The sequence below is a fragment of the Grus americana genome, chromosome 1 (genome assembly GCF_028858705.1).
Source record: "Grus americana isolate bGruAme1 chromosome 1, bGruAme1.mat, whole genome shotgun sequence".
NCBI lineage: Eukaryota > Metazoa > Chordata > Aves > Gruiformes > Gruidae > Grus > Grus americana.
Window position 1 is genome coordinate 102,675,957 of NC_072852.1, and position 22,969 is coordinate 102,698,925.

Sequence of the window (22,969 nt, forward strand, 5' to 3'; positions counted from 1 at the left end):
GCATGCACAGTGCCTTGGGCATCACCCTTGCCCAGGTGGCGTGGGGCCGGGGTGCCGGCTGTCACCTCCCAGAGGCGTGTTACTTTGCACTCCCCTCCGCAGCTCTCCCCACTGTTTCTAAGCAGAGGAAACCACCGCCGCTGGGCAGCTTCCTCCCAGACACTTTCAAAATAGCAGGGTGGCTGTCACTATTGCTCATGAGAGCCTTCCACCACCCCTCTGGGAGAGGACCCAAGCAGAGCTGTTTCCCATGGGGCTGGCATGGTGCCTGGCGGCTGCCTTCCTCCTCCTCCTCCTAGGTGAGTGCCCTGCACCATGGTGGGGGCTTTCCTGGGGCAGGTGAAGGGAAAGTAAACACCCCCAGTGCAGATGGGACCTTTGCCGGGTGGGTGGCTCAGCAGGGCACCTTGCTAGGGCTGTGAGGCCAGGACAGCCCCTCTGTGGCCAGTGCTGCTCTGGCTCAGTGGCTATGGGAAGAGGTGCATCAGCATCTTCTCCTTTCAGCAGTGTGGTTTCACTCCAAAGTGATAGCCTGGACCCTGGCAGGATTTCAGCAAGGGCATGTGCATGCCCCTGTTGCGTGGCTGCTGGGGGTGTAAAAGGGGTTACCTCACACCTCCCTCCCCTGCCCTTCCCCTGGGAGGGATTTTCTGAGGATTTCTTAGGCTGTGTCACCACCAGTTTTCTTCCCGGTCTAGTCTCCATGGTTGTTTTTTGACTCAGTACCCATATCCTGTGGGCATTTTGCTCAGTGTGTGTGCTGGGCACCAGAATAGAGCATAACCATTGGGAGCTCTGCAGGAGAGGAGGGCTCATGGGTGGCCATCACCTCCTCAGACCCTGTGCAGGCAGAAATGGAGGGAGCCCTTGATGCTTCCCTGTGCCCCTTGTCTTCAGAGGAGCTCTTGCTGGCCCCCTCTCCCACACCCTCCCTGGTTTCTGTCCATGGAGCACCTCTGCAGCACCCAGCCTGCCGGTTCCCTCCGCTGTCCCGTGTCCCTTGGCTTCTGTGTTGCATCTCCCTCTCTAGCAATGGTCACCTCTGGTACGTGCTCCCTTCCCCCCCCCGCCCCCGCCCCCCAGCTTGTGCAGGACTTGAGTGCTTGGTCCTCCTAATTTTAACACACTACAAGCTTCCTCCAGTGATCTCAGTCTGGTTGCTGCTCCCTCTGAATGGCTGGCTGAGGGATGCTCTCCAGCCATGAACAGGCTTGACAGACCTCTGACCATGGTGTGTGACCCAGTGTGCTAGGAGACAAGAAAGTTTAGAGCTTTGCTGTTACAGCACTAGTTCTTACAATTGCAAGGGGTGCGAAGTCCTTTGGACTTCGCGCTTCAAAGAATGAGACTGCACAGCAATTCTCTTCAGTATTACATTGCGGTCCTGTACGCATCCAGGCCGTTTTGGGTGTGCAGCCCTCAGGTAGCATATACCCCTGCAAACACCACATATGCCGACTGTTTGCTGACAGGTTTGAGCACTGGCCAGCGGGTGGTGACTGTTCAGAAGGGGCCCCTCTACCGTGTGAAGGGGTCCCACGTCATGCTGTGGTGCAAGGTGAGCGGCTACCAGGGCCCAGCGGAGCAGAACTTCCAGTGGTCCATCTACCTGCCTTCGGCCCCTGAGCGGGAGGTGCAGATTGTCAGCACCATCGACCCCTCCTTCCCCTACGCCATCTACACCCAGCGCGTGCGCAGCCGGGGGATCTACGTGGAGCGGGTGCAGGGGGATGCTGTCCTACTGCACATCACTGAGCTGCAGGACCGGGATGCTGGAGTGTACGAGTGCCACACGCCCAACACTGACGAGAGGTACTTTGGGAGTTACAGCGCCAAGACGAACCTCTCAGGTGAGTCTTGAAGGAACAACCCAGTCCCTGTCAGGCAGGGGGGCAGGCAGGCTTCTGCTGCTCCCCTCTTTATGCTGGGCAGAAGTACTCATCTCCTGGTCCCTGATTGTGGGGCAGCGGAGGAAAGGGGAGATTAATGGGACTGGTGGGCACAAATTTTCCTTCTCTCCCTACTGTAGGCTCACTATCCCACCCCTCAGGTGGCCAAGTTTGGGATGCCCAAAGGTCTTTCAGCAGGGTGCTCTGGTCACTGCCTCCTAGCCAGGGCAAGGGAAGGGAGAGGAAGCCTCTGCTGTCCTATGGCCTGACATTAACTACAGTTCCTGAGGCAGCCACAGCATTTCACAGCCAAATGCTTAGGAGGGCAGGGGTTTTCAGGCTCTGTGCATTAGCTGTTGGTGTCCTCTCAGGTCAGGGTATGGGACTTGACCCAAGTGGGATATCCACAGAAAGAGGGAGGGAGCAGCTCCTGCGGAGCACTGGGAGAGGGAACACAGCAGGGTGGAGAGGCAAAGGGAAAGGCCCTACTGTGAGTGTACCAAGTCTACACAGTGGCATGGCATGTCCATCTCATATTCACCCACTTCTTCCTTTATCCTGGTGGTGTGCCAGCCTGCACTTGTGATTGTGAGGGGCTGCTCATTAATCTCTTTGGGGTTGCCTAATACTGCCCATAGTTTGTCTGAAGAGGGTTCTGCAGAGAGATTCACTGTGTTTTCTTCCCTGCTGAGGTTTTGACCACATGTCAGCACGGGCTGATGGAAGCCTTGTCAGTCAGCTGCAGAAGATATTTCTCCTGCACTGTCAGATCCCTCAAGGGCCTGGCTGTGGTTTTATAGTGACCAGTGGGTTGCCCATCAAGGCAAATAAATGATTTTTCCCATGACCCGAAGCTCTCTGTGTTTCTCCCCCGTGCTCAGTGATCGCAGACACCCTTTCCGCTTCCATGGTGCCCCAAGTCCTCACCCGTGCTGAAGGGGAGGCAGTGGAGCTCACCTGTGAGGTGTCCAAGTCCACCACCCAGCACACGCATCTCTCTGTTGGCTGGTACCGTCTTCAGGGAGCAGGAGAGAGTCACGTCGAGGAGGTCCTCACCCTCTCCAAGGACTTTGTCTTGAGACCAGGGCCCTCTTATGCGCAGAGGTTTCTGGTGGGGGACGTGAGGCTGAACAAGGTTGGGAACACCACGTACAAGTTCTTCCTCGGGGGAGTGCAGCCATCCGACCGGGGGCAGCTGTACTGCGAGGCAGCCGAGTGGATTGAGGATCCTGATGAGACGTGGAAGGACATTTCCCGTAAGCAAACGGGAAGGACATCGCTGGCGGTCATGAGCCAGGGTAAGGTAACTCGCGTTGGCTCCAACTCCTTTGTGTGTTCAAGGCTCTATAGCAACAGCTTTCAGTGGCCTTTGCCTGCCTCCGCCGCAGCCCAGGGACCCATCGGTGGGTCTGGCTGCCTCTGCCGGGCACTGAGGGGAGCGGACTGGGCTCAGGGCCGTGGCAGACCCTGGTTCAGGAGCTGTTGGTGCTTCTTGCTTTGGAGGTTCACGCGGCCAAAACTTCTGATGCCGGCAGCAATTGGTCAACCTCACAGTCCCAGGCGAGGTGTTAGCAGAGAGAGCAGCATGTGCCCGCGGCAGCCTGACTCCTCGGCGGCATTAAGCTCCAGTGTGCAGAAAACTGCATTGTTAGACTGCCTCGAGGGTCTCGTGGCCTCAAAAACTGAAGGACGTGACAGTCAGCTGCCCTCACAGTGCCTCAGCCATAGGCACCGAGGGACACGGAGATGTGCTGCATGGCTCTAGTGTCTGCTGGAGATGGCGTGTCTGTCTGTGCTGTCACCAGTCTGATGGTTTCTAGAGCAACTGGTGCTGCTGTTTATTAGACCGTCCCTGTGTCTCCTCCTAGCCATTCATATATGGCAGTAATGGGACTGTGGGTCAGACTGGGCTTTGAAGTGGGTGCACCAAGCTCCTGGCTTATGCTCTAGGAAAAGGTAGTATTAGGTATTTAGAAAGAGGACACTTAGACCAGCTACCACGTATGAGATGGATTAAAATAGGAAAGTTTGAAAAACAGCCCGTTGCCAATGCTGCCCATCCTCCCCCACTCCACTTTGTCTCTGCCAGGTACCTCCTGTTCCCTCTGCCCAGCAGCTTCCCGTGGCTCCTGGCATCTGCAAGGTCTGCATCGCCTCGCCCAGGGCTGGTGGGAAAACCTCTCTCTCCCCACTGCCCTGGGATGGTTACAGCACTGTGTGTTTGCTGCCACTCCTCTGAGCACCCTACCTGCCACAAGCCCTTTGCTGGCCACGGTCCCTTGCCTTGCTCTTCCCCCAGCTGCGCATGGGCTCTGGTAGCTGCACCCAGAAGGCGGCAAAATCTCTTTCCCACCAGTATGTTTTACCCCAAAGCAGCTGCGTCTAGTTGATGGCCTTCAACATATGCAGTAAAACAAGAGCAAGTCTTTCACTGAAAACCTGCCTGCGGAGGTGGTGTATCCTGTCACCATGCCTCAGGGCAGATGGAGGAGGCTGCAGAGCTGGGGCGGTGGGTGAGGGGAATCAGTGTCTCGCAGGAGGGTGGTGAGTCAGAGCAGGAAACCAAAGAAATGGGTGGGTAAGAACTGAGTACGCTGTGTGCGGCTTGGGATCAAGGTATCGGGGGAGGGAAGTGCAGTCTCCCACTGTCAGAGGCTAGTTCTCAAAACCCAGCTAACTGGCAAAGCTTTATTCCCCTTATTATGCAGCAATGGCTTTCCATATCTGCTACTGCCTGGTGAGCAATGGCAGTCGGTGCACTTTCCTGCATCTGCTTGTTTAAGAGGGTTCATCATGATCAGTAGTGTGTGGCTTTGGGTACTGGTGCCACAGGATTGTTTAGAAATAGAGAAACCTTGTCAGAATTTAGTATTTGCGATGTCATATCTGTTAAGGGTGGGAGGCAGGTGATGGTGGTAAGAGGACAATGTGGTGGCTGCATTAGAGCTGCTGGTATTGCTGGGGGGAAACAGCAGCAAGCGTACGAGCCCTTCATCCCATCTGCAGGGCCGGGGTGTCCCTCCAGCACCCTGTGGGAGAGTCCAGGCTGCAGGGCTGAGCGTCCCATCACACCAGGAGCCAGCAATCACTCTGATAGTGGCCATCTGCTCCCTCGGTTTCTATAAACTCCCCACCAAATATTTGGGAATGCCAAGCGTATCTGCAGTGGCTGACGTTCCTGTTTGCAAACTGTTTATGAACCAATGTTTAAATTCACAGGGTAGTCTGCTTTCAATAAATTATTTGAGCCCTTCCAGTGACAGTCTGGGAACTGCTCTGTTTTACTTCCAAGCTACAGCTCATAGCCTTGCCCTTGTTGTTAGACATGGGGGGCACCACAGCGACCCAAAGAGATGGAGTGGTGTAAGCCAGGCTGCCTGCCTGGGGAGTCAGGGCTCAGCCCTACCTCCTGTTTTTTGGCCATATCACTGCTGTGTGGGGTCACAGCGCCAGGTTTTGGGGTACCCTGTGTGTCTCTGCCTGCAGCTGCTCTCCAACCAGGCTGATGCCAGGAACCAGGGGGCATTAGCAGCAGAAGCTTTGAATGCCCCACGAAGAAGGTGAATTGTATCATAGGACCCAGAGACGGGGTCCTTACCGCAGCTGCAGCTGACTGCCCAAGAGGGTCTGCCCAGGGGAAGATGACTTTGTGCTCCCCTTGTTGCTACCCTCTTTGCTTGGCACCTGCTGCTAGTCAGTATGGGGGGCAGGACAGGGACTAGGAAATGACCTCCAACTCCTCTTGCTTCCCTCCAACCTCCCCGTGTTAAGGCAAGTCTTGACATTTCTGCTTTCTGTAGAAACTAACCCAAAATCTCTCCAACTTGGAAAGCATCTCTTGCCCACATCCTACAGCAGGCAGTGAGGGCTGCGGCATGCAGGACCAGCAGCATCATTCAGACAAGTAACTTGAATGTCAGCCCTCCGTGCACCTTCTCCCACCACAGACAGCAGAGTTAAAAACACCCCTGAGTGATAAAGCCCCTTTGTGCCCATTTCTGGTTTATGGGATATTTGTTACATGAAGCAGAACAGCTCCAGGAGGCGAGATGGAGCAGCCCCCCACAAAAGCCAATGCCTCTGGGTAAGGGCAGCCCTCAGTTCAGATGCCTGAGCTGAGCAGGGGGTAGCTGTATCCTGAGGCTGTCCTGGTGGGTGTTTTGTTCTGAGGGTGTTAGCTGCTGCAAAGCAGGGAGCTCAGCTCCTCGGGGATCTGGTACTTCCTTCACCTGCAACTGCCAGTTAGTGCCTGGAGCTGGCAACTGTCTCCCCATGGGCAAAATTTTCCATCTTTATCATTTTTCTAATGAAAGAAAATGTTTCAATAGAGAATTCCCTCCCATTTCCCTCTGCATGGCCATCGGTGCTGCCAGGCGGGAGGGAAGCATGGGCAGGGCCACCCAGCACTCTCTTTTCTTTTGATTGCCCACAGGCAGAGACCTCTCCGTGGACATAGCTGCTGCTGAAAGCTCCCTTTCTGAAGGTGATACCTTGCAGCTAAATTGCGTGGTGGGAGCCCAGAAGAGCAGCAGCAGGCACTTCCAAGTGCTTTGGCTCCTCAACAGAGTGGAAGTGGCCAGGGTCGACCCCCATGGGGTATTGATTTTGGAGGAAGAGTATGAGGAGAGAGCCAAGCTGGGGAAGCTCCGAGCATTCAAGCAAAGCAACACGGTTTATGTCCTCACCATCTATGAGGTGGGGCTGAAGGACAATGGTATTTACCATTGCTCTGTTTCGGAGGTGAAGGCTCCTGGAGATTTTCACAGCATCCAAACCAATCTGTCATCAGGCATCCAAGTCGCCGTGAAGCCAATAGGTTAGTAAATCCTAATGGCTGATCTTCCGTGTAAATCCTGCTGTGATCCCTGACTGGGGAATGTTTCAAGTCTGGCCTCATCTTGGCAGGCACGACACACCTGCTGCTTGCAGCAAAAGTGCAAATGTGCCATAGATTTTGGTAGATAATAATGGGAAAAGTACTTGCTCCAGCAATTGCTAACACAATAGATGCAGCAGCTGTCAACAAAGTGTAAACCTTTAGCTCAGTCTCTTTGCAATGAGTTTTGGAGCAAACAGGTAGACTTCTGGGGAGGTTAGGTCCTCCTGTGTCTTTGGTACAGAAAATTGTGAGCAACAGCTGTTGCTACTCCTGAGGATCACAGGATGGCCCAGCAGAACAGGTGCAATCACTGCCATTTCCATTGGGGCACTCTTCCTGTTTTGGAGGGATGACTTGTGAGGAAACCACTCTAAGATGTGTAGGACACTCTTGGTTTCCTTGTCATACGTAGACTATGACTATTCTGATGTAGCAGGAGCTGTCTGTTGGGACTCTATTTCTTAAGTATTTCTTTATGTATCCATGTCCCAGAAATGCATTAAAGAAGGAAAAATACCTAGAATCGCAAAGTCCTCTCCAAAGTTATAAGAAAAGGCTGGTTGAAAATTTCAGACAATTCCTTTCCTTTTCCAATGTCAAGATTTATCTAGTCTTGTCATTTAGTGCCACAGTATCTCTGGCTTTCCCGAGGAGCACAGCAACGTCCCCTACCATGCAGTAACTGTTGTTTGCAGAGAGCCGCACACGCTTGTCTGTGTCCGCCAGCACGCCGCAGGTCGTGGCGGGAGATGCCTTGACCTTCCTTTGTGAGGTGCAAGGAACGACCAACCCTGTGTCCGTGCGGTGGTGGCACCTGCCACCACAGCACCTGGGTCCCCGGGTGCTGGTGGCCACCATGGAGCAGGATGGCACCCTCAGCCTGGGCAGCGTCTACCGGGACGGTGGGACTCGGGGGAGCCTCCGGCTGGAGAAAGCCAGCTCCGGCACTTTCACCCTGGTGATCCCCAACACGTTGGATGAGAGTGACGGCGGGCAGTATGGGTGCGAAGTGACGGAGTGGTCCCGAGGCCAGAGCTGGACAAAGGAGAGGGAGACAGCGGTGACAGTCAGCTCCATGGGTGAGTTGGGACACCCCTATCTCTGGGCTTTTAAGCTGGACATGCTGGAGGCAAGGCTGGAGTAGTGGGTGGGTGCGTGTGGGTAGGACAGAGGTCTGCTGCAGGGTGACCTGGATCATTTGGCCTGGAGTGCTTCAGTTTCCCATTTCTAGCAGGGTGCTTGAGATGTTTTGGGAGAGATAAGTGGGACACAACAGCTAAAATGCCCAGAGACCTGAAAGGCAGTGGCTTGCTCAGCAGGTCCTTCTGACTGTCTCCTTAACTTGCAATACAAAGTATCTGTTCTAGCAGCATGATTACTTGCAGTGATTAAGCTCAACAAAGGCACTTGCTGAGTTGTATGATGGTCTTTGTCAGAGATACACCCCTGGTGCTGGCATCTGATTGCTTCTCCTGCCCTCCTGTCTGCACAGAGCCGCTAACCTCCTGGCGCACAATGCCCATGCCGTCTCCTCTTTTGATTGCTGGAGAGGCAGTTTTTGGCTGTGATACAGCGTGTTTCTCCTTCCTTATTGCTGGGCTGGGTGCCTGACAGCACCGATTGGGCCACAGGAGTCGTTAAGGCTTTCGTGCAGGGTGGAAAGAAGCAGCAAACAGGGCAGCAGCATCAGCAGAGGATCCCTGGCACTCTGCCATGGGGCAGAACTGCGGAGCCTGGATGAGAGGGTACTCAGGGTTGCGCGGGGAGCTGGGAGTGGGAGGGTGGGGGGAGCTAGGTAGGAGAAGGCCAGGGACACGGGGCTAGAAGACCACATCACAACTTGGGGGCAGAGGAGCAGCAGGGCTGCTGGCTGCCATGGGGCTGCGGTGGCTGGGCCAGTGGGGACGGTGCTGTGTGGGAAGGGTGGCAGCGACATGGCACAGGACAGGATTTCTGTCCCGATGCCAAGGGCTCTCTTCTCCCAAGCAGCTCTTGGTCTGCATGCCACGCTCAGAAGCCGAATTGTCACCGTCAGATACGGGCAGAGTTTTGAACTTGATTGCCAAGTGAGTGCTGGCTACGCCCTCGAGAAGGTGCCGGTGTCTGTGGGGTGGCTCTTCCAGCCCAGCCCACCCACCAGTCACTACCACAAGCTGGTCCAGGTCCTTCCCAACGGCACCATGAACTGGGGGACAGCACAGCCACACTTCCAAGGGAAAGCCCAGCTGATGAAAGCTGCCGCCTCCTTTCGGCTGCACATCCACAATAGTGTGGCTGCTAATGAGGGGACGTACCAGTGTGAGGTGGAGGTCTGGAGGAGGAACGCCCTGCCGCAGGGGCAGCCAGCTGCCACCACCAGGTCCAACGCTGTGGGGATAAAGGTGGTGCTGCCAGGTAAGCAGCACCATGGGTGCTTTCTCAGCAGAGATCTCTCCTTCTGCAATTTTAAATCCATCAATCATAACCAGGGGCAACCAGGACCACTGAGGGATGGGGTGTCCCCAGTTGGCTCACCTCCTGGGTGCTGCATGTTCTTTCTCTTCCTCGGCAACCACAGCTCCTTACAACACTCTTGGGGGCAAATCTGGTGTTGGGCAGTAGCAATGTCCATTTGTTTGCAGATTATGATAGGCATATAGGGATCAGCCTTGCCACTAGGATTTTAAGCCTTGTTTCTGGGAAGTAGTAGTCCCTCTAAGGAGCCTGGTGGTTTGCTGGGGGTGCAAGATGCCTCCCATGGTGTAGGCTTCTGGGGAGTGGTGGGGAGTGGTGGGGAGAGACTGGCCCCCAAAGCTGGTGCTGGGAGAGGTCCACGTCCCCCCTGAGCTTCCCCTGGTGTATTCAAGGCATGCTGAGAAAGCACCAGGGCTCTCTGCCGGGCTGGGAGCCCACACTGAGCCACAAGGTGCTCAGGGTGGAGGTATCTCCTCCCAGGCACGGCTGGGCTGCGCAGCCAGGGGCCCTGCCCAGGGTTCCCTTTTATGGCTACCTCTGCAGGCAGGGTCCGTGCTGCCACCGCGCCTGCCAGCATCACACAGGCAGCCTTGTCCTCTTATGGAAGAGAGATGTTGCGAATACACCGCAGCCCCCCGGCTGTCCTGCCGTGCGCCTGCTCCCTGCCATCTCCGGCAGCAGCACGGTGTTGGCTCACTCTGCTTGTGGCTAGGGCTGCTGCAGGAAGGGGTTGTCTCGGCCAAAACCTCTGAGCCTGTAGAAGCAGGCATGAGAACATGTTGTTTTGGTTTTACTTGTCTGTTCTGCCAGCAAAGGAAAATTCTTGCTCTTTTTTCATGCATTAAGTGCTTCTTCCTCTAATCCTTGGATTTTTGGGATCACAACCCAGTGAACTGACATTATGCATTTTCCATGTTTCTCAGCTGATGGGTTTGCTGTAGCATAAGCTGATACATTCCCTTCGCTGTTTGAGCTCACTTCCACGGTGCTCTCCCTCCTGCTCCACTTCCTGCTCTTTCCTTTCCCCTGCGGAGCTGGGTGCTGGGGTGCTCCATGTTACACCGGAGCGCTACAGTCAGCCCCAGGGTGGCATATCACTAGGGGTGACCACGCACAGCGTCTGTGAGCAAACAGTAGTGTAAATGGCATTAAGACGAGTAGGTGTATTTGTAGATCATCTGTACAGAGGAGATGATAGCAGCGGAGCAGCAAGATATTATGTCATTTGGTTCCAAACGTATTGCAGCCATTACTGGATACTGCGATGCTGTAAAGATGGTGGGAACTGGGAGGGGGCGATGCACAGTGGGAGGTGGCTGCTAGCTTTAGCATCATTGCTCTGAGAAAGGCAGCATGAACCAGTGAAGGATATTTAGGAAGGTAGAGAAGTAAGTCTGGGAACGAAGCCGGCTCTAGCAGCAATGGGATGAGGCGAAGCTGCAGAAAATGAAGCTGCAAATCATGAAAATCACCAGCCTGTTTCTTCACATATAAAATCTCATGGTTGGAGCTGCAGCCTGCAGAGATACTGGAGTTCTTGACTTTTGCTTCGGCACTTTATTTACCACTCGGTGTCAGTCGGCACTTTGGGAGTTTAAATGCCGTTGTGGATCTGGGCTGTAGCTTCAGAGGGGAGGGACATGTGTGACAGGTCAAAACAGGAGGGGAAGGAGGACAGGTTCTTTCCATCTCTAGCTTCCCAGGTAGTTCAGCATCCAACCCTTGGTGGAATCCCATAATTAGTGCCCATGGCAGGCAGATGGAGACCCAGCCATAATGCGCTTTGCTGTCCAACCCTGGCAGGGATGCTCCCGTCAGCCTCTCAGTGCAGCTGCCCGTGGTGGCTTCCCCCAGCTCTGGAGCGAGCCGTGGGGGGCTTTGCACCAGCTGCCCCTCCAGCCCTTCTGTGTGCTCCGCTGGTCCTGGGCTGGGCAGACAGCATGGCGTCAGCAGGCAGGGTTCACAGCAAGGTGGGCAGCAAGAGGCTCGGCTTGGTTAATTAAATAGAAATTGAAAGGGAAAATAGCACCACATCTTTCTGCACCAAAGCAAAAGGCAGGCAGCTGCTCTGCCCTTTTTGGTAATTGATCTTTAGTGGTAGCGAGAGGAGACATAGAGCTGAAACAAAGGGGCTTTGCAGCGAGTGCTCTGCTTCCTCTTGAGGTGATCTTCTCTGAGAGCATAACACCAATTTTTCTCATCAAAATCAAGTGCTCACAGCAGCAGTTCCCATGGCTCCTCTCCGAGCTCTAGTAGCTTTTGCTTCTCTGGAGTATTTTCTGCCCTGGCAGGTGTCAGGCCAGGCCATACTTAAGCAAGAGCCCCCCCCCCCCACAGCCAGTTTGCTGTCTCCTGTGCTGGCAGCCTCTCTGGGTTTGGGGAAAGGTCCTGGGTTTTATCCACTTGTCCCTGACTGCAGCAGCGCTTCCGGGAGGAGCTCAGGTTGCCCAGGGCAATCTCCAGACAGCTTTTGAGTATCTCCAGTGTCCCTCTCTAAAGATTTGTGTTTCCTTAGAACTTGCTCTGGGCTGGGTATGCTTTTAAGTGCTGAAGTTGGAAGGCATCAACTTGAATCTGATTCCTGAGTGCGCTCAAGTCTGCTGGATCTCTGCATCTGTGGACCTGATGAATTTGCACAGCTTTCTAATTAGGGTGATTGCTTTCTGGTCTCTTCTCCTTCTTGCCCTTACCTGTTTCTTCAGAGCAGCAAATGTGCACTGTGAAATGCAGGACAGCACTTTGCTGATCCCTTGGGAGCAGCCACCTCCCGTACCTCCCAGTGAATGTTGCTGCTGAAATCCTCATCACTGAGGTGAGGCACTAAGCAGATACTGGGACTTGTGCAAGTCTTGCTGTGGAGGAAACTGTCAACCTTTTGGTGAAAATGTGTCTGTCTGTGGTGTGGAGAGAAGAGAGAGGAAGAGCAATAAAGTGCAAAGAGAAAAGAGCAGCGTAAGTGGACGTAAGCAGGGAGATTTTGTTGGCAAATTTGAGATGGAGGCAGAGACAACGCGCAGGGATGCCGAGAGCCATTGGTTGGGATATTTTTGCATTGTCCGGTCTCAAGAGAGACAGTGATGGCCTCTGAAGTGGATTGCTTGAGTTTTGAGAAGAAATGCTTGAAAGAAGGGGAAATGCGTAGGCTTTCTCCTGCCGTGTCCCCATCAGCCCCTGCAGGAGAAGCCACAGATCGCTCCTGGTCCACATACCCTCCCTCTCCATACCCTGCTGCCATCGCATCCCTTGGGGAGGTGCCGCAGAGGAGAGTACCCTGCTGAGCCTGCGGCCAAGGGCAGGGGGCTGAGAGGCTCTGCGGGGGCATCTCAGCATGTTGTCTGCAGCCCATCCTCGAAGCAACACCCAGGGGCTGAGCTTAAGGGAGGTTGGTTGCCCCCAGCCTCTGTGGCACAGGGCGTCCTTGCGTAGGAGCTGAGCAGTAGGAAAATGCTAAGAATGGAAACTCAGCCTACAGTCCCTTAAAACTCCGATGGTGTCTCATGCTGAGTAATTTCTGTCTACCCACGGGTAGATACCTGTGTGTACTCCTTCACCTGACTGCTGGCCCCATCTGACAGAGGTGGTGTCTCAGCGTGGAGGGGAGGGCCAAGGGGAAATGCAGGCAGTTGGAGGCCCTCCAAAGAGACCAGCCTGCAGCCTTTCCACAGGCCATGTGCGATGGGAAAGGGATCCCTCAGACCAGGAGCAGCACAGGCGCATCAGGAGCAACCGTGTACCCTGTCGGGGTGGCAGAGCTGCAGGCAGCACCACAGCTTTCCTCTCCTGAACTGCTCAGCACTAAATTGAATGATTGCTGAGTATAATCACAGTGGATGTTCAGAACTGTGTTATGTGGTTTCCGATTAATAACCACAGCAAAGACCTGAGATGGAGACTGTTAGTGAAACCCCCGCATGGGTAGTCGCTCTGTAGTCTCTCTGAGATAAAAGATACTTGTTCACAGTCTCCAAAGCTGTGGGCTGGTTTTGTCACTTACATGTGAGCCTGCTGATAGAGAAAGCAGTGGTAGACAGTGGTAGACATGCTCATTTCAGACAGTGGCTTTGCCTCCAAGCTGCAACACGGCGGCTGCCTCCATCCCCCTGCTCCTGCCCCGTGGTTCCCCAGGTGACTCCTCTGCTACTCCCCTGCCCAGTAGCACCCTGTGATTCGCTGCCGTGGTTCAAATAAGGGTGTGTGGATTTGCTCTTTCCCCCCTTCCCCCACCCCCTCTGCGCCAGCATCCTCTAATGGGTCTTAGTCCTCTGACCACCCTCTTCCTCCCTCCTCTTTTGGCAGGTCTCTCGGGCCAGCCTTGTTCCTCTCCTTGCCAGCATCCCTGTATTGGCAGCTGCAGCCCATATGATTATTTTGTTTCTCTGTTTTAGAAAGCAAGCTTCAGGTAGCTACGAAAGAGAGCACTGTGGAGATTGTCGGTGGTGCTGACACAACCATCGAGTGCAGGATCATGTTCACCCAGAATAATTCTCAATTCGCTGTTACCTGGTACCTCGTACGTTCTTCAGCAGATGCAACCCCTCTGCAAATTGTAAGGGCTGACTACAGCAGCGTGCTGGAATACGGGTCTGAGTTCAGCTTGCCTGCACAAAAGTCCCGATTCCTGAGCCAGAGGGTGTCCAGCAATGTTTTCTGGCTGCAGATACTCTCTGCAGACTCCAGTGACGAGGGCAGGTACTACTGTGTGGTAGAAGAATGGCTCTGGCTGGTGGATGGCTGGTACAAACTTGGAGAGGGAACATCGGGAAGGACCACGCTGGAGTTCAAGCTCCCAGGTGAGCATGCAGTTATCTCCTGTATAGGTGCTGCTGGAGAAGCTTGGATTAATTTATGATAGGGCCCCCGCCAGGCCTCTCCTAAGCTGTCAGGACTTGAGAAGCAGTGTCTCCTGTGTTGGAGCTTAGACTTAGGGATACAGGAGGTGTCAGTGCCTCTCCGAGGGAAACAGGGAATTAGGAGGATTTACCACATCCTCCCAAACCAACCAAGCTGATATTTTTCCCACTGGCAGATGATGTCTAATGCTTCATAATAAAGTGAATCGTGCACTTTCTTTTTCTTTTCCCTCCAACACATGGTGCGCTTGGTTGGTCGTACAGTGCTGTGAATAGAGAAGCTGCCCTTTCCTGGTACTCCTGAGCATCCTGAAGCAAGACATTGAGTTTTCCTTACCTTGCAGGACATTGCTGCTGAGAACAAGGCTGAAGGCTCAACTGCTCCCACCTTGGGCACTGCACCGCTGGGGTGCACAGTGGGTCTTCCTGGCTCAGTTCTTCCCTCTTTCAGCCTCGCTTGGTTTATGGGTTGCAGCCCTAAATGAAATGCATCAGAGAATTCCAGCTTCCTAAAGAGCTTTTTGCCCAAAGGATGCTTTATCACTTACTTGGAGGGGGTGGGAAGTATTACAGCAGAATGTTGTGAACAGGGGGCAGAGTTGATAGGGATGGGGAAAAACACCCCAGGGAGAATGAGTCGCAGGAGCAAAGGGGCCTGTGGGTGTCCTGCAGGCACTCTTGCAAGAGGCCATCCCAATCCCCCATGCTTCATTCCAGAAGATTTCTGTCAGCCTGCGAGCGCAGGCAGGAGCATTTCTATGGCAGTGCAACACCATAATGTGTCTTTCTGCTTGCATCGTAACCCAGAGCATGAACTGCAGCTGGAGAAAACCAACCACAGCATCTCAGTGAGGGAGGGCAAGGAGATGACGCTGCACTGCCTGCTGCAGGGTGCCCGCCTGCCCACCACCCGCCTCTCAGCCACCTGGTTTCGGGGGGAGGAGAGCAGCCACGTCAGGCCCCTGCTCACCTTCCACCATGACGGCACCATCAAGTACCCCCAGGACAGCCTGGCTGGGAGGCTGCATCTCCGCTGCCCCGCCACCGGTGACTTCAGCTTGATGTTGCCCAGCGTGGAGGAGAGCGATGCTGGGGTGTATTTCTGTGAGGTGCAGGAGTGGCAGCAGCAGAGTGAGGGGAAGAGCTGGGCTCCGCGAGCCTTGGCGCGCTCGGGGTACACCCAGCTCACCACCATCCCACCAGGTAATGCTTCTGGGCGTGAGGGGCTACTCACCCCACACGGGTTTCCCCTTACCCATGCTGGGGTGCGTGGCGGGCAGGTAACGGCAGCTCTCTGCTAGTGATGTCGGCTGCAATGGCAAGGATGGAGCAGGGCTGGGAGGACTTGCTAAGGGATCGCAGAGGGGGACAGTGAGATCGCCAGAGTTGTGTTGGGAGCCAGGGCAGAGAGGGGAGCTCTTCAAGGGACACGCACTATGGACCTGGCAGGGGAGGCAGTGAGATCCCAGTCCCATTGATCTGTCAGGGCTGAAACCCAGGTGCTTGGCATTGTAAACAGTGGAGGTGGTGGTCAGATGAGATGCCAGGAGCTCTGACGGTGAGATACGTGGTCCCAAGGGTCCCATTCAGCGCTCTTGTGTCCGCAGTGCTTTGCAGCTTGTGAGCTTTCTGGAGGACCATGGGCACAACCCCCTGCTCTCAGTTGTACCACTGGGGCCAGAGGGCTAACTGTTTGGGGGAAAAAATTCTTGGTGTGATTTTTCTGGCAAGTCAATTTCCAGTGAGTTCTCTTAAAAACAGACTCTGTCCTCTTGGGGTGAGTTGGGGTGCATGCCGTATGCAAAAATAGACCTGGATTCTGCATACAGAATTTCACATAAAAGCAAAGGTTTCAGTCAGGCACACAGAGTGTTTTAGGGAGGTAACTGGGAGGGAAAAGTACTCTCTTGTTGCCTCTTTGGGGAAATCGGAAGATCGGATGACCCACGTGGAGGAAAAAATACAACTGCGAAAACAACCATGTTGCACCCAGCTGAGAGGAGCCTGCTGTTCTTCTCGTGCCTTCAGCCCTGGAGTTGCCATGTCTGAACCCAGCCTGAGTGCCCACATGTGGTTATGGCTTCTGCAGCAGTTACCAACGCTGACCCAGGTGGAAGAGCTCGGGGGACCCTGCAGAGCCCTCCCTTGTGCCCGCTACTGGCACAGGCACGCACCGAGCCTACTCACATGACTCTGCACCTACAGCAGAGCTAATCTGGATTTAATTGTACAGGGAGGGACTGACAGCACTTCAAACCCCCACTGTTATGTTCCTGCTGTTGTCCATCACGGCTCCCTCTAGCACTCAGATTTCTCCTTCATCAGCTCCCTCTGTCTCTTGTTACCCGTTACTGGTGGAGTAACCATTACTAAAATTGCACAGTAACTGCTGGAAAATTCTCCTCCAATTTTTGTATAAGTGTTTTTGCCAAGTGGTTTTCATAAAATCCAAGAGATTAGCTGAGTGATTTTTCTTTCTCTTTTTTTTGTGTGTGTGTGCTTCTCCAGTGATGCAGGTATCTCAAAATGCCCCTCTGTCTCACAGATTTCAATGTTTTAGAGTTTTCCAAGGGGTAATGACATAGCCATGTGCAAGTATACCCATAATCAGGAGTAACTTCAGCTCTAACCCCTGATCCTGCCCTTTAGGATACCTCCCTAGTACTATAGAGGCATTCATGTAGTGGAGACTTCTCCCTATTTTCCTATGGGAGAGTAAATGCTGCTTCCATCTATACGGATGGGGTGCAAAGCTTCACAGGTAGAGAGGTAAAAGGCAGTTTCACAGCCAGAAGTAGCCCCCAGGTTGGTTCATCCCCAGGGTCACACCTAGCCCACCAGGCTGTGTGGGTCCCTCATGGACCCTGCAACTTCAAATCAGCAAACTCACATGCTCAGCATGGTTCTGCAGAGCAAGCGTAAAACATCTGCATGTGGATCTTGGGTAAAGAGGAGAATTGAGGAACAACACTTTGAGATGGATGTGAGGAGCCCAGGACAAAATGGAGAGGCTGCAAATGAGAGCTTTTCAGCTAGCACAGGACTGAGCAAACATGGGTTTTTGAAGTACCCGTAGGGTCTACAGGCAGCCTCCACCTCATCTGGGGAGCTGTTCTGCAGGAGCTGCCAGGGACAGGGATGGGGCTCACAGCTGCCTGCAGCTCAGCGTGGCTGAAGTAGGATTGCAGAGTGGCAGAACCAAGGAGGGGCGGGTGTCTGGTGGAGAAAGGGACCTCCTTAATCTGTTTTCCTTTGCTTTCCTCTTGTCCCTCCTTGTTCAGTGGTGCAGGCTCTGACAGACTTCTACCTCATCCTGCTGTCACTGGTGTCAGACAGGGACCTGGGAGGGGGGAGGGTGTGTGGCTTTTCCTTACTGGGCCCAGTCTGGACTGGATTAGATGAAGAGCTGTGCTGTTTCTGGTGGGATGTTTCAGCTGAACGAGCCAGGGCCCTATCTGACTTCCTAAAACAAGAAATTGAGGCAAACTACCTGGTTTCTCTCCCTCTTCTCCTCAGGTAGCCTGTATGAATTCTTAACAATTGGTAGCTGTTGAAGATTGAGGGAAAAGTGATAAGATGATAACGTATAGAAACAGTAAGAGACAGAAACTCAAACTAGCTTGGGGCCTCACTTTTTTCTTTTTTCTTTTTTTTTTTTTTCCTCTAGAGCCACCTGTTTTGTCTATGATCTGCTCATCCCCACCACTGCTGAACTTCATCCTATACTTACCACTGGTTCTGATCCTTCTCCTGGCCCTTGGTGTTTTCTGCTGGTACTTCAAATTCAGAAAAAACAACAGGGGCAACATCACAGGAGAAGACCAATTGATGGAACTGCAAGGGACTGGAGGGGTCAAGAAAACTTAGCTGGCCTATAATGGCAGATGTAACGTGAAGGAGCAGAGCTAGACAGCTGAGGAGGACTGAATACTTGCAGAGGGGCTTTTTATTGTTTTGTAGTAGCTCTTGCAATGAATCCTTGAAATTGTGTGTTTATTTTCAGTGGAATGAAGTGGTTTTGAATTACTAAGCAAATAGGGTTTTCATAACAGGTGTTCCTGTCTCTTAGGTTAGGTACCCACCTATTTCACACTTTGTTCATTGTGGTATATTTGAGGTCCTTGCAGTACGCATTTCCCACTGTGGATAGAAGTGGTGTTATTCCTCTACAGGTATAAAGGAAAAAACCAGCTCTTTTTGCACTGTGACACAAAAGTATCAAATTGCTTCTCATTTCAGGTGACTTGACAAAATCTATGTGGTGCGCAGGCTAAAAAACAGTGGCAGAGCTGGAAATGGCGTATTGGTGTCCCATTTAAGGCATTGCACTTGGCTTAGCCAGGGAAACTCTCAGACACTGCTGCCCCCTTGTTTTGAGAGTGCCTGTGCCCAAAGAGCATCATCTTCGAAAGGAAATGGGTCTTCATCACAAAACCTGTCACAGGAACACAAGAACTGAGCAAGGCTGCCTGGGGCTGAAGAAAGTCCATAGCAGGGGTACCAGAGCCATCCACAAAAAAAGTCCTGCTGACCATTGGGACCAAGGGACTCGTATGGAGTCTTGGATCCCAGAAGGAAGAAGTGGACACCATGCCATCTTGGAGATGAGTGTACGAAGACTTTCTGGCTCCTTTCTTTGCTGGGACTGCTGTAGGAGAAGACAGCATCCAGCCCCTCATGCCTAGGCTGTCTTACGGGTCAGGAAGCTGCATGGCTGGGACCTGATAGACATCTCCAGGTTGCACCATGCAATAAAAAAAGCCATGCATGTTCTTACGGGGCAGCTCCTCTATGCTCTGGGCTCACGTTTTCAAGGCTGAGGAGCTCTGCTACCTGAAGGCTGGCTGATGCATTAGAAGAAAGGAGATTTCAATCCAGTCCCTATAAGTCAAGGGATACTCAACCCCTAATTGTACAAAGTGGGATGTGGTCCCACCGAGTTGTAAGGTCAGGTGTCACGGTGACACTCAAAGCACTGTCCTCAGACCAAAGCAGCCGTATGGAAATCATGGCAGATGTTTATGAGCCCTGCTTCCTTTGACCAGAGGAAGGGTTGAAGACACCACAGCACCTCTAGATGATCTGTTGAAGTCCTTCACTTTCCTTACAATTAGAAAAACTGCCTGTCCTGTATCCCGAGGAACTGGCAGGTGCTTCAGTCCCTTTCTCCTTGAAAAAGCACTTTTTGCATAAGTTTGAAGGCTACTGCTCTTGTTTCCCTGTTCAGCCACCTCTGTCTCTGCTGGCTGGCTCCAGCTTGCTCAGCCTCGTGCAGTTTTTCCCTTTTGCTGCCCTGACCCCATCTGTCTGTCCTGTGGCGTGAGTGCTCAGAGCTGCACGTGGGGCTCTCTGCAGAGGTTCCCCCCCTGCCTTGTGGGTTATGTCCCGTTTACACATCCCAGTAGGATGTTTGATTTTCTGTGCGCGTGTGACAGCGCAGCACTGTTTGCGCTTGCCTCGCAATCGGCAGGCTCCTCTCCTGCAGATTTGCTGTCTAGCAAGTTATTTCTCCACTGTGTGTTCAGACTGTTGACTTTTCCTATCTACTTGAAGCACCGTTTGCGTGGGTCTGTTGAACAGCTTTCCGCACCAGTTTGCGAAAGATCCTGCTGTCTGTTTGTCTTAATCCTGTCTCAATAATGCTTTAACTCATGGACCAGTTTCAGTCTGTTTTGACAGAGAAACAGATGCTCCCAGGACATTAAACTCCTACAAGTTTCATGAAAAGTGGTAGCTGGATGAAGGAGAGGAGGCAGGCGAGTTGCCCTACCAAGGGAAGGCTGCAGTGTGAGTTGCCTGGCAGCCAGCCCTAGGCCAGCCGTACGTTGGCTGCCTGGCACCCAGTTTGTGATTAGGGGATACAGAAAGGAGATGTAGGTGTGTTAGGGCATCGGAAAGAAAAGAAAGAACCATTTTTGACCATAAACTATTAACAATTTAATTGTGCACCTAGTTTATCTACCAATTTTGTGCTGTCCCTCTGTGTTTCTGTTTAGATTGTTTCCTTAGCTTGCCCATAACAGTACCTTGGGACCATACTTCACAAGCCTTGGTGAAGCCAAGAATCTATGTCGTCTACTGCTTACCTCTTCCCACAAGGCTTGCAGCCGCCTTGCAGGGATGATTAAATAGGTCTGACATGCTCTGTTCTTGTTTAAAAAAAAGTTTGGTGGGTTTTTTTACATTCTTCTGGGTGCTTGTAAGTACTTCGTCCCTGTGTCTCTCTGAGGATTGCAATTAAGATGTGAGTGTTCAGTTTCCCCTTCTTTTTTAAAAATAATCTTGCCATCTTCTTGTCACTTGGTATCTCTCACCTCTTCAAGATGTTATTGCAGCAAACCACTAACAGGTGGCTTGACAACCCATTCTTTACGTGTCTTAGGATGAACCTCACCAAGATCAGCCTTCTGCTCAAAAATCTAAGTTATTTAGATTGCGACTCATTACCAGAGTGCTGGGCTGGTGGCATGGGACAGCCCCTGCCCTGCTGCAGCATGTGTGTGTGTGGGTCAGTCTCCATAAGCCATGCAAGCCCTGTGAGTGACCTGGCTGGGTTCAGTGCATCCCCCGAGCCCGGCCACCTTGGCTCTCCGTTGCAGGTGTGTGGAGACGTCTCTGCTGCCATCTGATTTTCACGTAAAAAGCTGCAGACTCTCCTGCAACATGAGATTTTTCTGTCTGGTGGACTGGGGGAAGAAGGTGGGCAGAGAGAGGAATGTTTCTCTGTCAATGGGGTGCTTCTGTTTCATTTTGGTTCAGTTAACCAGAGGCTTGTGTAAGTAGCAGCTTTCTATTCACACAGGTTTAGAGGTTTTAATTTAAGTTTCTAAAGTGTGCCCAGGGCCTTGATGAAAGGGTCTGCAAGAAGAATGTGTGTTTTTGCAGTGCCGGGGTGTTTTCCTCCTCCCCCCCCCCCGGCTTTGCTGGATCACTGCCAAACCTTTCAGCTATATTTTTTAAGATGTATTTTTTTCCATGAGTGAACTTTGGAAGAGTTGTAACTTATCACAGCAAAAACTCCAAAACAGTCCTATTTTTAAAGAGAACATTTCACTCAGCTGAGGTAAATGCATGAGAGGGAGAGAGATGTGTGTGCATGGTGAGTCAGGGGATGGTGATGATTTTGCTGCCAGGGCTCCCCAAGTCCAGCCTCTGATATAAAGTAGAACAGCTGATAAAATATATATTTAGCTGTTATAACCTCAGGGGGGAAAACTGTGCAACAGTGCAGACCCTGCAGCACAGCAGTGCTCCTGTCGCACCCTGTCCCCCAGATGTGCCCTTGCCCAGGGAATGTCCTGTGTGAGGGCAGCGTGTGGTGGGAAGGTCCAGGGTCCTTTCATAGGTTTTAAAGCAGTTTGAAGGTGCTACAGGGCAATAAAAAGCTGGGTCCAAGAGGGATTAATCCACTGCGAAGCAGTTGCACAGGGCTACAGAAACACAAAAGCTGTGTTGTGCTCTTGCGTTTCTATAGGAAGGTATGGAAACTGTAAGGCAAGGGGAGAGCAGCACTGCCTCTGAGGCAAGCGAGCAATACCCTGCAGTGTGGCAAGACCCTCACTTGTTCAGAAGATGGATGACATGAGGGCCGGACAGGTGGGAATATAACTCCTGCGTTGCCTCCTGGAATGCTTTTATGGCACCTGCCTTTGGGCAGGGGCAAGGCCAGTGCTCAGTGACCTGCCAGGGCGGCTCACCCAACGTGCAGTGGGACAAAGGATTGCACCAGTGCCTCTCTCACCTGAAGATGGGTGCGCCAAGGACCTTTCGTTGCAAGGCTCCTCTATCCTGTGAAGAGGCAGGGTGGGTGATGAATTGGTTGCTGCGCAGGAGCGGTGGGAAGCAGCTTGAAAGCAAGGAGATATTTTGCATCCTCTGGCAGCCCATGGCTCAGGGTTTCTGTGCCTGCCCTGCTCCCTAGGAGCAGAGGTCAGAGCAGCAGTGTGCTGTCCTGCACTGCCAGGGCAAGGTTGTTGAGGAAGGTTGCCAAACTTTCAAGAAATGCTTCTAAACAAATGACTTGGAGTTCTCCTGGGAGGTCCCTTCTCAAGCAGCATTTCTTCATTCGTTCCTATTAACTCTGGGTTGGTTTTGAAATTTCACATTTGGTTTTCTTCCTGTGATAAAATATTTAAAATCTGGAAATAAAAGATGCAGTTTTGATATGTGCTGTGGTCTCACTTGATGCCATTTTGCATTCCAGCTGGTTCCTGCAGCTCCTGCTTGTTTCACGTGACCTTTGGCCTTGGTCTTTGGCACCTAAACCAAAGCAGAACCACTCCTAGAACTCTAAACCTTCCTTAACCACTAAGAAACTGCTGCATCGTATCTGCCTACTGCTGTTTTTTGGGGCCTTCTCCAATCCTCCGCCTCCTCCCTCTTTTTTCTTCCAGCAAATACGGGATTACAGTCCTGTTGCACACAGCAGGAGAAGGCAGCCCTTGCCCTAGAGCGATGCTTTCCAAGGCAGAAGCAGTACAAGGTGGGAAGGATGCGCGAGAGGTAATGTGGTACCTCACTCCTTTGCTACCACAGCAAGCAGGAGGGACCAGCTCAGTGTCATTTCAAGCCAGCTGCAGTCACCAGGTTGTGGTGGTGTGGGACTGACTAGTTAGTGGTCACCTACCTGCTTGGGCATTTAAAAAAATATAAAAATATTTTCATGGACATTGTTTAAACCAAACACAAGAGTGTTTCCCTAGCGCCTCCTATTTAGAAATGCAAACTGGAAAGCAAGGTCCAGACACTACTTGCTTCTGCATTTCGTACAAGAAACGGGATACCACAAGCAACAATTACGAGTATGTGCTTGTGGGCTTCCTAGCTTTCATTCATTTATCACATTTTTTTCCTGTATGTTTCTAAGGAGAGTTATATGTTTATAAATGATGCTGGCA

The 22,969-nt window shown here is 52.5% G+C and overlaps 1 protein-coding gene across 2 annotated transcripts; it reads left to right on the forward strand.

Moving 5' to 3' along the window:
• Nucleotides 1-186: 186 nt before the first annotated feature.
• CD101 (CD101 molecule) lies at nt 187-22,216 on the forward strand. 2 transcript variants are annotated; one of them, XM_054819706.1, is made up of 10 exons: nt 187-299; nt 1,473-1,850; nt 2,771-3,187; nt 6,322-6,705; nt 7,464-7,847; nt 8,758-9,162; nt 13,608-13,768; nt 13,880-14,012; nt 14,880-15,275; nt 17,740-22,216. In XM_054819706.1, the coding sequence occupies exons 1-10, from the start codon at nt 251-253 to the stop codon at nt 17,937-17,939; spliced, it is 2,907 nt and encodes a 968-aa protein (XP_054675681.1). In that variant the 5' UTR covers nt 187-250; the 3' UTR covers nt 17,940-22,216. The 2 variants fall into 2 exon arrangements, with proteins under 2 accessions (XP_054675681.1, XP_054675672.1); XM_054819697.1 differs by having other exon boundaries at nt 13,608-14,012.
• Nucleotides 22,217-22,969: the final 753 nt, after the last annotated feature.

Bases quoted from the DNA above. Each gene is read 5' to 3' on its own strand.
- CD101 (XM_054819697.1), top strand. From the start codon at position 251: ATGGGGCTGGCATGGTGCCTGGCGGCTGCCTTCCTCCTCCTCCTCCTA. The intron at 6,706-7,463 runs GTTAGTAAATCC...TGTTGTTTGCAG, and splicing joins AGTCGCCGTGAAGCCAATAG to AGAGCCGCACACGCTTGTCT. The intron at 7,848-8,757 runs GTGAGTTGGGAC...TCTCCCAAGCAG, and splicing joins GGTGACAGTCAGCTCCATGG to CTCTTGGTCTGCATGCCACG.